Source organism: Maylandia zebra, linkage group LG3 (assembly GCF_041146795.1).
Source record: "Maylandia zebra isolate NMK-2024a linkage group LG3, Mzebra_GT3a, whole genome shotgun sequence".
NCBI classification, from domain to species: Eukaryota; Metazoa; Chordata; class Actinopteri; order Cichliformes; family Cichlidae; genus Maylandia; species Maylandia zebra.
Window position 1 is genome coordinate 27,779,031 of NC_135169.1, and position 14,219 is coordinate 27,793,249.

Genomic DNA, 14,219 nt, shown 5'->3' on the forward strand with positions numbered 1-14,219 from the left:
GTCATGTTTAATATGTGCATGTAGCAGAATAAATATGACAATAAACAGGAAAACATAACAGGTTCTCTGTTGTATATAGCTGTGCTTTTGTAGCATTAAGGCTTCTCACACTTACCAAATCCCTTGTCCATGCATCTGAAAGGGACTGTTTTTGTATGTCTCAGTGGCGCCAAACAGCGAGAATTAAATCATGTCACATTTTTCAGGGTCACGTGTATTAGATGCTCCATTTACCAAAAAAATCATCAGTTCCTGGAAAACTTTAAAATATGCCAGATCAGTGACTTAATAACTTTCAGTTTTACATTAAGTCCACTCGTGAATCATCTCCTCGCCACATGGAGTAAGTCATCGTCACAGGCTCCATTCGAATGTTAATCAGTTTCATATCAGGCTCAGGATGTGTGTGCGTGTCGAGTCAGACACGACAGATGCGGAAACATCACCACCTTCTGTGCGTTCGTTTCTCCCTCGAACACATGCACATACATCGAGGTGATTTGCAGCATCCTGCAGCAGATGGTGGAGAGAGTGCTGTGACTCACTGAGGGTGTAAGGGTGCATACAGAGTGAGAAGGAGACAGTAAGGATAAGGAAAAGGGGAGAAGGGCTTTGCTTCGTGCTTGTTGCAAGAGAGCTGCTGTAATGACGTAAAAGAAGCCCATCGTGTGTGTGTGTGTGTGTGTGTGTGTGTGTGTGTGTGGGTGGATGCTGCGTCTTTTCCCTTAGTCTCCTGACTGCGCAGTACTCACCTCTGGCCACACGGCGGAGCTCTTCGCCTCCATGTGGAGACCGCATAGAGGTGAGTCAAGGAGTTTGAACATCACCTTTTAAAGTCTCACGCTGTCACCCACACGCTAGCAGGTGAACGTGTTTATCAAGAACTTAATTAAAGGTTAAACGATAAACACGCTCACCTGCGTCACCAATTCTGCAGCGCCGTTAATTATTTATCAAGACCCCACCCTTCAGCAGCACCCTCGCTATGGCTATCGTTGTCTCCAGGGAATACACCAACCTAAAGACGTGTAGATCACACAAATGTGTGTGTTTCTTTTAGTTTTTAGGTTGCCACACAAATACATATACACTTTCTCACACCTTTCCCAGCATCCTGTCCCTCTGGGCTTCCTGTTTTCTTCTCCGGGAATATCAAACGTGTTTTTTGTGTGCGTGTTGCATCTTTTATTGGAATCTGTCCCTTCTTCTTTCCCGATCCCTCTTCTCCCTGCCGGGATATCTCGCCTTCTCTGCTGTTATGCAAGCAGGGAGTGGTTTAATAATTCAGCACCATCTTTTCTTTTTTATTCCCAGGCTTTCCTTCTACACTACAGTGACCTGCAATGTTGACTCATACGCACTCATAATCCCCACACACACTCGAAAATGACACCCACACACCGATAATGTCACACAACCTACAAAGCAATGACGTTACTCCACTCCAGAATTTTCTTTTCCCCTTTTTTATTCTTTTTATTTTATTTGGCAAATTATTCTCCACTTTTTCTTCTTTCAATTTTTGCAGTCTTTTTTTTTTCATTGTTTCTCTTTTCATTTATTTACAATAGTAAAAATAAATCTTTCTCTTCAAGGTTTTACATTCGACATTTACAAGTGCAATGTGTAACATGTCCATCTTATAAAGTGCATTTGTACTTTTTAATCATGAGCCGACCGTGTTGCCGCACAAACCCGAGAGGAGCAAAAATCAAAGGAAACACAGTAAGAAATCATAGAAATCCAGGAAGAATGATTCAAGAACATCATATTAGCTCTCTGACATCACAGTATTGTTACCCAATAACACGCTCGGTGCTGCTTCTCATCGGGACCGACAGCATCGATGCGTAAAACTACGCCTTTTTCTGTCCGTGAAGGCCATACTCGGTCCGATAGAAAATTAGCTCTATAATGGTTTTTTTGAAATCAATTGACAATCTCTGCCAGGTTGTAGGTTACAGAGGAGACACATTATAAGCCTGACTGACAGTTGAGCTGGTCCTGCTTATTTGCTGTAGGCACTCGCCCCAAACCCTGCTTTTTTTCAAAAAAACACAAATAAACAGAACCTTCATGTAAATGCTTGTGCTCACAAGAAAATAAAAGAGGCTTTAAAGGATGGATAAGGAGACTGTATATAAAAATAGACACACGAGAACGAAGAAAACAAAGACCGGCAATGTTTTTCTGCCTACCGCAGCAAGGTGAAGGTTTGCCTCTGCCCCCTGGTTCATTTCGACTTATTTACTCCCACCCCTCCTTTTTCTTTTCTACTCCTCTTTTTCTTTTTAATCTGCTTTCGGTGGGGACTATTTTTAGACGGCGCCTGACCGACTAGCTTCCTGCAGGCCACGGATAGCAAAATGTTAGACAAGAGAAAGAGACAGAGGGAGGTGGGAGGAAGGAGTTGAGGATGGCAAAGATGGGCTGAATGGAAAGAAGAGGAGGGGGAGTAAAAAAGATTGATAGAAAGAAATGAGGGGAAAAGGGTGTTTTCTAAAGGGGGGGGGAGTGGCAGGTGAGTGAAAGCGATGGGGAGGAGGAAAAAGTGAAGTTTTTTCAAACAGAGGAGGGGGTGTCTTTGAAACGACCTGCTCCCTTAGACACGACTCAGACAATATGACGTCACCGGAGCCCTGACTCTGTGACGTAAAACTGCTGCTCACGAACTCTCCGTCTCCCTGTCGATCAGTGCGATTGTCCCCCCCCCCCCTTTCTTTTTTAACAGATAAAACCCTTCACTTTACTGCAATCTGTATCGAGGCTTGTGTTTATCTGCAGTTAGAGCAAAAAATAAGTATATATAGGTCAGAAAGATTTACTGGTTCTAACGACTTTGCGTCTTTGCCCTCCGATTAACTTAAGATATATACAAACCAAAAAATAAGACACTAGAAAGTCAAAAATTATGGCACTTTTTTTAAGCATATCCGACACACAACTTTCCCCCCCAAAGAAACTTTTGACGTTTGTTTATAGGAAGAACACAGAAGAATAGGAAGAAACACACGCTCACAACAGACTCACAGCAGCGACCATGTCTTGTAACTCATGCCCTGATGAACATTACAAAAATATACATTTCTGTACAGCATTGCATAAGAAAAATAACACACGCACGCACACATGCGCTCTACACGCTCACTTGTACGGTATTTCTTTTCTTTTTAAAAACTGAATTATAAGTCCTGTATAGCGGCTGACAAAAACCATTCTGCGTGTTTGTGTTTACAGTTAGAGTTGCTATGGTTCATTACAATTGGCTATGATCCCGGGCACACGCGTTAAACCCACACACACACACACACACATACACAAACACACAGTGAGTGGTCGCTCCACTCCTGTCCCAGGAATGGTAGACTGAGTAGTGGCATATTCACAGATGAGTCTTATTAATTGTTAAAACAACCGCTTGATGGACATGCCAGATGGGACAGTTTATAAAATACATCTGGAATTCACAGCGACTGATTAGTTGCCGCTGTGTTTGGATTTCAGCAGGCTTGTTATATTTATATATAGCAATTAAATATATATTTATATTTAAGATTTTATGCAGAGTTGGATCAAATGAACATTGTGAGTTTTGCTTTAGTTTTTTGGACACCCAAAAACTGCCTAAATAGTACTGTGAAAGTGCAAAACTGAAATCCTTAAATTTCAATCACAGCTTTTCAATTGGAGACTTAAGGTCACCAAATATTTAAACACACTGAGAATTATGTTATTTTAAAAAAGAGAGAGAGATTATATCTTTATGCTTTTGTCACACAAAAAAGTAAAATTTATGTGGTTTTATTTCATAAAATATGTGATTAATATGTAACTTACTGAGATGCCGACATGCTAGCGCTAGCTGGCAACCTGCTAATGCCAATTAGTCACAATATTTCTCTAAGCATCTGTTTTCTTCATCTTTAATGGGCTGTTTACACCATGAGTTTTTTGTTGTTTAAACTGTATATAATTCAATAGAATAAAAGGAGTTTGTGAAGGCAAAGAAGTAGTTGAAGGTAGCTAGCCTATTAATAGCTAGCAAGCTAGTTAGCAAGGTAGCTAACAGGATGCTAGATTCATGGATATTAGTACAGTACTTTTAAACCAAGATGGCTACAACACGAGGCTTTAAAACAGGACTTTTTTTTAAAGAACTCCTGCCAGAGTGAAGACTTTCAGAAACTTTGTTTCTGCGGCTACATGTGGACAAGAAAAACTGAGCTTTTGTTTCAGAGCATCAAAGATATTTATCTTTATCTCTTTAGCCACTATCTCTTTTCTGGACTCTGTTTATAGTAACCATTGTCCTTAATGTAAATATGTAAGACAAACTGCGTGTGTTTCTGTTCTGTGTCCTGTGTACTGTTTGTTGTATATGTGTCTTTCTGGCTGCCGTTACAACCAAATTTCCCCTTGTGGGACAATTAAAGGATTATTCTATTCTATTCTCTATTTTATTGTTTGTGAGCTTCTGACTTGCCAACATTTCCATATGGTTAGGGTTATGGATATCCTTCATCATCTTGATGGAACTTGAGTACAGAGATATTTTTGGAAACAAACTTGAAAAAATCCCTGTTTTTAAAGATATCCATGTGCATGTGGACGTAGACTAAGTAATGCGGCGTTCGCTAATTTAAAAATTTCCATGGTATCATTGAAATCCACATTTAGATATGTTGCTGTTTGGATTTAGGAAACTGTAGGAATGTCATAGCTTATACTAAGTCTACTTTTGATTGTTTCCACATTATGGCTCATAGTCAGATTCCCTATGGAGAATATGAATAGGATTTTCACTTCCTGAAAGTCATTGCTGAGCTGTATTTGAGTCTTTGGGAAAATGGTCCTCGCCTCAGTTTCCCTATGATCTCTGCAAACACTCTTCTTATGAGTTTATGGTCTCAGTTCCTAGCTTCAGGTCATAGTGAATAAAACGTGAATGCCATTTTGTAAATTTTGGTCATTCTTATATAGTTAAAAAAGAGAGTCATCCAGGATATGTCCATTGGTTGAAATCCTCAACATGTGCCATCAGCCAATGAGCCAATCCTTTACTAGGTTTCTTTATAATGGCAAGAGTTCAAAACAGGGTTTCATAAACCAATAGGTGAGGTCACGTGGCTACATACATTCTTTACACTGTTTATGTTTTCCTGTTTTCTTCCTCATAAATAAGTGCTGAACAGATTAGAATGGTAAATGCTGGTGTTCCCATGCCATATCTGGAGTCAAGACAATTTCAAATGTTGACATTTTTAGGTGGCCTTACAGAATCTAAAACAAGCCTCAAAATTTATTTCCCTTCAATCCAGTTCTGCTTCATGATTCTCTAATAGGTTTGATTAGCCTTTAAGAGGAAAGAAGATGAGTTTAAAAGCCACATCCCTGCTAGTGCAGGTCTTCTTTTACTATTACAATTAAAGGGCCAAACTGTACCACTGGCAACACTGGCCATCTGTTAGAAACCGTACCGGATGTGACATTATCCTCACCTCATTTGTGACTGCTCTGCATGTCCCATCTAGCATATCCAAACACAGGTGACCAGGCAAGTCTCGCATATCATTGTGCATACAAGAGAACTGTGTGCCAAAAGGATCCGCATCAGTTTCCTGTGTGAAATAGATTCATTCAACTCTTGTGCGTGGATATGTTTCACCCTCCCTCGCGCACTGCTGCGGTTCACCGAGTGCCAAATTTCATCCACATCATGCTTCCAGCCTCAGAGTAATTGAAAATATTTCACTTAATAATTGATACAGGTGGTTTACCATTAGGCAGTTCCATCAATGCAGTGATTGAGCAAAAGAGAGAGGAAGGGAAGAGGTCGCACCGGCAACTTGTTCAACTGGTGGTTTTATAATTAAATTATCAAATTAGTAAAATGGCTGCAGATGCGTTTTATTTTGGAGGTTTCTGTCTGCAGTAGATGAGCTAAGAAAAGAAGTTGAGCATTTATTTACTCATTAGGTTTTCCATGCTTTTTAGAAAACCCCGACCAGGCAGCCAGGATCATATTTCTTTCCAATAAAACCCAATGTGCCATTTGTTGCCTTGAAACATTTACTTTGAGTTATTCTGCAAATCTTCCAAAGCCGACCGCTTCTCTTTCTCTCTCCATTTCTCGCTTGTGGCTTTTTGTACACAGCAAAACACAGTTGGACATTATTGCGAAGGAGTTTTTGTTGTTCCAATAAGGCCAAAACCAAACAAATAGAAATCAAAAGAAGACACAAGAGAGTCTGCCGTTTCCAAAGGAAATCATTGACAGAAACTCATGTGGCTGTTGTTCTGCTAACAACTGCTGCAAAAACAACTGATTGTTGCTTCCTGCCAAGAAAAGTAGAAAATACTTCTACTCTAAGCTTTAATTTACATCATAGAAAAAGAAAATACCTGCTTCTCCTGTGCGCCATTTTCAGAGTTTCATTGAGTACATGTGTGTTTTTTGCTTTCACGCCATAATGTTGCGATTTATTTGGTAGAAAGCGTTGAATTTGGAAGTGACTCCCTGTAGTTACACAGTTTTTTTCCTGTGCTGAGTCTTACTGTTGCAGTTCGAAACTACAGCCCAGTTTCCATAAACTATTTTCCCAAAGCCAGCACACCTCCCACACATGTATATGAGCAGCATGCCAGCAGCTTAGTCATTGAAACTCTCTCCGAGGTTGCTCTGAGGAACACGAAAGTGAAAAGTATCTCCGCAGATCATTTAAATACAGATTGAGGTTGGCAATAAATCCCTTCTCCAACTCATCCTCACAGCATTCTCTGTACATTAGGCCAGCTCCCTGTACCATTACTGCTCAGATATTATTATCATTAGCTGGATTTACGGTGCATGATGCCCTTTCAGTGGGGAAATAACTTCATCCTGATTGGGTGCATGGTGGACGTGACCTGAGGTTGGGTTAAAGCGCGTCTCGCCTGGTGTTTCTATTTCACGCCACGTCACCTCACCTCTCTTGCTTCTCATTAACCTGCCGAGCCTTCAGAGGTGGCTCGCGGCGGAGCTGCACTGCTTCTTCAAGGCGGGGTGAGACTGTGTGCATGTCTGCAGAAGGTACCCAGCTACTGCTGACAGGCTGCACATAGGGAAATTAAAATGGAAGCCAGAGAATTTTTCGCCATATGGTGCTTTGTTTCCTTCTTAATATATAGACTTTTGCCATTTCCCCTGAATCTATGACATACATCTATGAGTGTTTAAGCGTAAGCATTACAAATATTTAGCAATAATACAAAACACATCCATTCTTCATTTATTTTCAGAGGTGCAAGAATCGCAAGTATGACTTAAAGCGTAGCGTAGCCGACCAAAGCTGCCCCCGATGAAAAACGACCTTTTCGATATGGATTGTGCTCAGCTCGGCTAATGTAAAATCAATGGGGCTGTGGAGCCAGAGTGCCGTCTAACTTTAGAGCCGCATGGCCAAAACAGCTTTATGGAGATTGCAGAAAAACACAGGTCCTGTTCGCCTCAGAAAAATATCAGCTGCTCTCACCTTTCCCGGTGACGACGGAAATTTCTGCTGATCGCAAACACGGGGACAGAGAGGACGGGGTCATTGTTTTGATTGACTGACTCCTGGAAATATTTTAAGATTGATATCGAGGCCGATATTTAAATACATTCATGATTGTGCATTATAGACAGAGTTTCCATCAGAGAAGTAATTTAGCCATGTTTCTGGATCTTTAATCCAGTTTTAAAGTTTTTTGATAGTTTTTTATGTGTCGAAACATCAAACAACAAGAGTATGCTAAAAAGACACTTTGGCTAAAATAACGATTGTAGCTTTTATCTAAAAAATAATTAAAAACTGGCCTGGCAGGGGTCAAATTAGGCTTATAATATGCTGGTCTTAAACAGTGCTGAGCTTTTACCATAGCTGTGTCTCAGATACTTCCATACTTTGTATTTCAAGCATAAAAGTAAACGATTCGCTTGACGCACATCGCTTTGAAGCTGACAGCTTGTAGGTGTTCCAGGCTGCGGTTGCCTAGGTAACCCTCTAACTCATTTACTAACAGGTCATATGTGTCCTGTGTTCTTATTAGTTCACATTGGTAGTCCCTTCTGGGCTTTAAAAAAAGATTATCTCAGATCTCATCCACTTTACGTTGCTTGCAGCTGTTTCGCCCATAGTTGCTAAATTTTCTTCGCTTTAGGGTTAGATAGATCATCAGAAATTTCTTAAACAGCAGAAAGCTGATACATTGTAAGGAACTGTGTCAGGCCAATTCTGGCTTGCCAGCTAAATAGCTAGCAGCAAACATTTATTATGCACTTGCAGTACATGTCGTGTGGCGTTCTTTACCCTTCTTCTTCAAAATAGTCGCCATTTTTGCCGCGTAATAAAAGAACAGGACCCCTCAGAAAAAAATCAATACATTAATACAACAATGACAGGCCAGCTAAAGAACGAGCAGCAAATCTTTAGTATGCTTTGATGTGGTGTAGTGTTATTTACACTTTCCACCCCAAATAATTGCTGCTTTTGCTACATGGTAGAAGAAATGGCCAAAACATTTCAGACAGCAATATGACAGAAAGGAAATACATTCCAAGCAACGATGCTAGCTCCCAATGCTAGCTAGCCAGCTAAATAGCATTCACGAGACCAACTTTGGTTTGCTTTACTTGTTCATGAAAGTTAAATCAGTTTCTTTATTGCAGAGGAATCTTGTCGTATGTGCGGTCAGCTGCTAAGGGAGTAGTAAATGTTCTCAGATTGCAGCAGCTAGTGGGATAATCACTGTTATACACTGACAGTGATACTGATGCCAATATTTGGTCATTTAAAAATCTGAAATTCCGATATATATTTTAAAAAAAAAATTCTGTCAGACACATGAAATCTAAACAGACTTTTTAAACATTTGTTATATGTAGTTATTTATTTACCCGTTTACGCTCTGCCTGTCTCTGTCTGAATCAGTTGATTGTCGTATTTGTGGTGTTCCAAACACGTGTCGCCAACAGGTTACTTGCAGAGTGCCCTCTGGTGGACAAATCTTCAACACTTATAACAAGTTTGAAGTTGGAGTTTCTCCCATCAAATCTTTGTTAAATTTTAATTTATCCGCCGTTTTAAACAACAATACCAAAAAGGTGATTATATAATCCCACTGATAGATCAGTCAGGCTCCGATCAATGTCCAGTCATCATTTCTGGAAAGTATACAGCTTGCTGTGGTCAGTTTGAAACAACATTACCACGTTTAATTTTAAACACTATGCAAGTAAGGACATAGCGTAAATGCAAAGTGCATGGAAGTATCCAAACCGAGACATAAGGTTTGCAGATGTTAGCTATTGATACTAATCATAAATGTCTTTTGTGCTCTCTTGTGCCACAGTGATTAACTAGCACTATTAATGTTGTTCTGCATGTCTTTTTGAAACTGAAGCAATCACATAACAGAAGAGTTTTAGCAAACACAAATTTTTAAATACCTTTATCCATCCAGGGGTGGACAAAAGGGTGAAAGAAACTCCAATCATGCTGAAATGCTCCTTTAAGGCCCGTCTCACATTTCCCCATAAAGAGGGTGTAAAGAACAGCGTAGCCTACTTTCCGGCGCTCTCCCTCCCCGCAGCAGAGAGCATTCCCAGGGTAGCAGCGCTCTGCAGTGACGCTGTCCTTGGTGCTGAATTCAGCTCTCTCTGCTTCGCAGTCACGGCACAGCGGCAGGCTGAGAAACCCATTTTTCTCCGTTGCGGAGCAGATTTCATTTCAACGAACCAAGGACAACACATGCCAGTCTAAATATGGAAATCCCTCTCTAGATTCTTCAAACTAGCCGGGCTTGTTTATGCATTCAGAGACTGGTACATTAGATTTCATTTCGGATTTGAATGTTTGAGGAGGGATGTTGTGTGATTAGCTTTTTTTCACTCTTTCCTGAAACTTGCATCGAAATGGGAAAAACAAATAATAAAGGCTGTGCTTCTGGCATTGGGAAAAGGCTTAATGGGCAAGACTCAGCTACTTAATCTGCATCAGCTGAAGGAAACATTGCTCAAAATGTTTCCAGGGAGGAAATATTCTCGTTTTTTTACCAGGAGAAAGTAGCTCATTGTGAATTTTCAAGGTCGTTCCTTGTGTATATTTAGCTCATTGTATTTTTATCCACACGCCACTTAATTTCAAACACATCAGTTAAAACACAAACAAGTATTTTAAGACTGTTTCACTCCTTCTGATTGCATAACCATGCAGTGCTGCCCAGCCTCAGGACATGCAGAGATTTAGCAACTTTCTTACTAAATCTCAGCTTCACATATATGCTACTCTTGAGAAGCAGGACTCACTTTTCGTGCCCTAACAGAGGCCAGTGGAAAAGTCACCTGACACTTCCCCCACAGCCTGCCTCAGCTCCCACAGCCATGATGAGGATACCTTAAACAGGTGTTTGCAGTTGGTTTCCACACCATCTCCATCCATGATTTTGGTTTTCTCAAGGCTACAAACTTTCATATCGTTTTTCTTTTTCTTGTTTTTTTTGACTATGCATCGTCCTCTTCTCCATCAGCCGCCAGTGCCACATCTACAGCGGCCAGCTGAGTGTTCGCCATCAGCCTGCCCCGATATGAGAAGCAGAGGAACTCTCTTTCCTCTTTCCTCCTAGCCACCTCCTGTCCCTCCAACCCTGACTCGACCTCAAGCATCACACTAAGGAGACTCCAACCTTCCCTGCTACACATCACTGGAGGTCCTGGGTCTTAAGGAGAGGTTGGAGGGGACGCACCCACAGCAGGCCATCCATAGCGACTTCTGGATGTCTGGGTTTCGGAACGCATAGATGATGGGGTTGATTACAGAGCAGCAGGTGGCTGGGAGGACCGTGGCGTAGGTGTATATTACGGGGTAGCTGGAGTCAGCCACAATGGAGTACATGGCGAACGGCAGCCAGCATGCCCCGAAGGCACACAGGATGGCCGACAGTGTGGAGACACCTTTGGTGGTGGAGATGGCCAAAAACTGGTGCTGCACCGCGATCTGCTGCGCATGGCGGAAGGCGATTTTGCAGATTTGAAGGTAGAGCTGCATCATGAGGGCAAAGACCAATAAGAAAGTGACGGCGAGAGCCACGGCGTTGTTTTTAGTGACCGGTCGGCAGATGCTGCACGTACTCTCGTCTCTCAGACAGTTCCAGCCCAGTGCCGGCAACAGGCCGAGCGTGAGGCACGACACCCAGATAAAGACCACCATGACGTAGGTGAAGGTGACCGTCCGTTCAGTGTGGTAGGTCAGGGCGTTGTAGAGCGAGAGGTACCGGTCGACCGTGATGGCGAGGATGTTGAAGACAGACGCTGAGAAGGCCGAGATCAGCAGTCCAACGGACAGCAATGTCACGAACTCCACCGAGCTGTCGATCAGATAGGTGAAGACAAAGTTCAAGATGAGGCCCAGGCCGGCCAGGAGATCCGCCACCGCCAGCGATCCAATCAAGATGAACATGGGAGCGCGGAGCGTCGGCGTGTAGAACAGCACAGCGATCACCAGGGCGTTCTCGCAGGAAATGAGAGTCCCCGTCACGCAAAGCGCAATGTCCCATGGGCTGACTTCCTGAAGAGCGACGGCGGTGGTCGCTGGCTGGAGGTCAGGGGTCACAGTTTGCACTACAGGTTCTGACGAAGAGTTGGCGGGGTCCTCAACCAGGCTCCACGAGGTGGAGGAGTCGAAGGGGTCGAGGGGAGAGGAGGAGTTGAGGCTGCTACCGCCACCGCTACTCATGGCTGCCGCCGCGGCCAGGGAGAGAATCATAGCTGGAGAGAGGGAGGAGGGAGGGAAGAAAGGAAGAGGTGAGTCAGGAAAGAGGTGGAGCAGAGGTGCAGACGTTTGTGTGCAGGAATGTGACATAGCAGAAAGATGGAAGCAGAGAGATGAGTTAAAAACACGATGGAAGAAGTTTTCAGAAGTGGAAGTGAGGACGAGAGGAAAGCAAAAAGAGTGGAAGAGGACGTGAGACGGGGAGAGGAGGGCAAAACAAACGAGAAAAGCAGGGAGGAGGCGGAGGAAGAGGAGGCGGAGGAGGAGCAGGGATGTGTGCTCAGCCATCCCGTTTCACAAAAGAGACCAAATAAGAAAATCACTTTTTTTTCATCCATTCAGAAACTCGTGAAAACGACCGAGCACTTTTACCCTCCAGCATGCACGTCATCAGCAGCTCGTGCACCACGCTGACAGGTAATTATCAGCAGGTGCGAACACACACACACATACACACACAAGGACAAGTCTTCCATAACTGGCAGTACTCTTCCTGCCATTTTGGCTTCAAGCAAAACAACACATACACCAAATAAACAATACTGTCAACAACAACAGTAATAACAATAACGAGAGTCTGGCTCGCTCCTACCTGACAGAGTCCGGACAACCAAAATCATCACCGACTCTGTCTATTTTTAGAGCGTCTCTAAAAATGGTGCATGACGTCCTGGGGCACGGCTGCCGTCCTATTCACCGGTGGCGTGTGTGAGCGCGAGCCCAGACACGGGCACGTGCGCCCACAGTTTTCATTTAGAAGCTGCTTAATTCGGATTCTGATCCACATATTTGCGGCTGCTGACGCTAATTTTAGCCCAGCAGCAGAGCAGCCAGCGCGCGCGCACACGCACGCACAGCGACACACACACACACTCGCAGCCGCGTGCGCCAAAGAGAGATGTGGAGCTCCATTCATAAAAAAAAAAATCTCTCCCCCCTCCTCTCGCACCTCCCACCTCAACGCCCCCACTCACCCCTCCTCCCCCTCCTCTATTCTTCAGTCCTCTTCAGTCCTCCTCTCGCACGCCCACACGCACGCGCACACACCGTCAATGACTGGAAACGTCCAGGGAAGGTCACCACCGTCCCCACCACCACCACCACCTACACCAGCATCAAAAGCCCCGCAGCTGAGAGGGGGAGGAGGAGGGGGGTCTCACATCCCTGCGGTAACGGGGAGCTCATGCGCCCCAGAGCCCAGCACACAGCACTCACGAGCCTTTTTTTTGTTTGTTTTGTTTTTTGTTTTTACGCCCCTGCCGAGCCTCCAGCACTGAGGGCAGGCTGTGTGCAGCAAAGACAGAACAAAAGCTTAAATACCTTCATCGGTTTCATTCAGCTGCAGCAGTGCAGTCCCTGAGCCAGCGCGCGAGAGCGAGAGAGCAGGATGGAGAGAGAAAGTGGGATGGATGAAGACCACGCCACACACACACAAACACACACACATTTACCCGCTCCGTGTCTTCTTCTTCTGCTTCTGCTTCTCGTATCTCTCTCCGTCCTCCTTTATTCTCCACTTCCCGTGAACGTGTTTTCAGTATTTTCTTCTTTCGGGGTTTCCCCCTGTCTCTCGCGCGCGCTTCTCCCCCAGTCAGCGGCGCGCGCTATATTCCTCCGTTGGCATGGTTATTAGCCTTCTGTCGGCTGCTCCGTCCTCGCGCTGCACATCCTCGGCCCCTCATTGGACGCGCTTGTCATTCTCCTCGTCTGACGTCAGAAGTCTCCGCTCCTCCAGTCACCGTCATCATGGTCTGTGTGTGAATCACGGAGAGAGGGAGAGTGGATTAACACATCGTCACCTTCACTGAGTTTATGTGTTTGTATGTAGGTCAGGTTTCAGAGCTCCTTATCGCCATTACTCTATCTTTATTAATATTGTTGTTGTTAAACAGCGGGGTGAGCGTGTAACTACCTGTGCCTCAGAGTTGGTGTTATCTGTCCTGGACTTGGAGGGGTGACTGAGCAACACTGTGCATCACACAGTGACTGATAACCCGCTCAAAAGGACAGTGGGAGACTTTGCTGCCTCCCACTTTAGGTTCTGCGTCACCAGGTGTGCTGATAGAAATAAACAAACAGCTACAATATGAAAATTAATTGCTGAAAGTGCATCTGCAAAAAGTACCTGTCTGTGTGTATGTGTGGTCTGCAGCATAACCAGTCAAACTGGCTGTTTGTGCTGTGCAATACCAAGTAACTAGTATTACTGATACCAATACCGATACTGATACGTTCAACTTACAAAGGTAGCTTGTGTAGTGTTGATCCGTGTGTCAAGATTTATGAGTGTTACTTTCCGCAGTAATTCGTTTATTAGCACTTAGTAATCTACAATAAAGCATATAGTTTTAAACAGGGTTTTTAGCCCAGCAGTCTACATATTGAACCTTCAGGATTAAATGAAATATCAATCCTATCGCGCTAGCATCGATC

General features: G+C 43.7%; 1 protein-coding gene across 1 annotated transcript; it reads right to left on the reverse strand.

Annotated features, from left to right (window-relative positions):
• Positions 1 to 1,456: 1,456 nt before the first annotated feature.
• gpr185b (G protein-coupled receptor 185 b) lies at positions 1,457 to 13,425 on the reverse strand. The gene is made up of 2 exons (XM_076881633.1): positions 13,238 to 13,425; positions 1,457 to 11,782 (listed from the first exon to the last, which is right to left on the reverse strand). Exon 2 carries the CDS (start codon positions 11,778 to 11,780, stop codon positions 10,710 to 10,712), a length of 1,071 nt encoding a protein of 356 aa, XP_076737748.1. The 5' UTR covers positions 11,781 to 11,782; positions 13,238 to 13,425; the 3' UTR covers positions 1,457 to 10,709.
• Between the last annotated feature and the right edge of the window lie 794 nt (positions 13,426 to 14,219).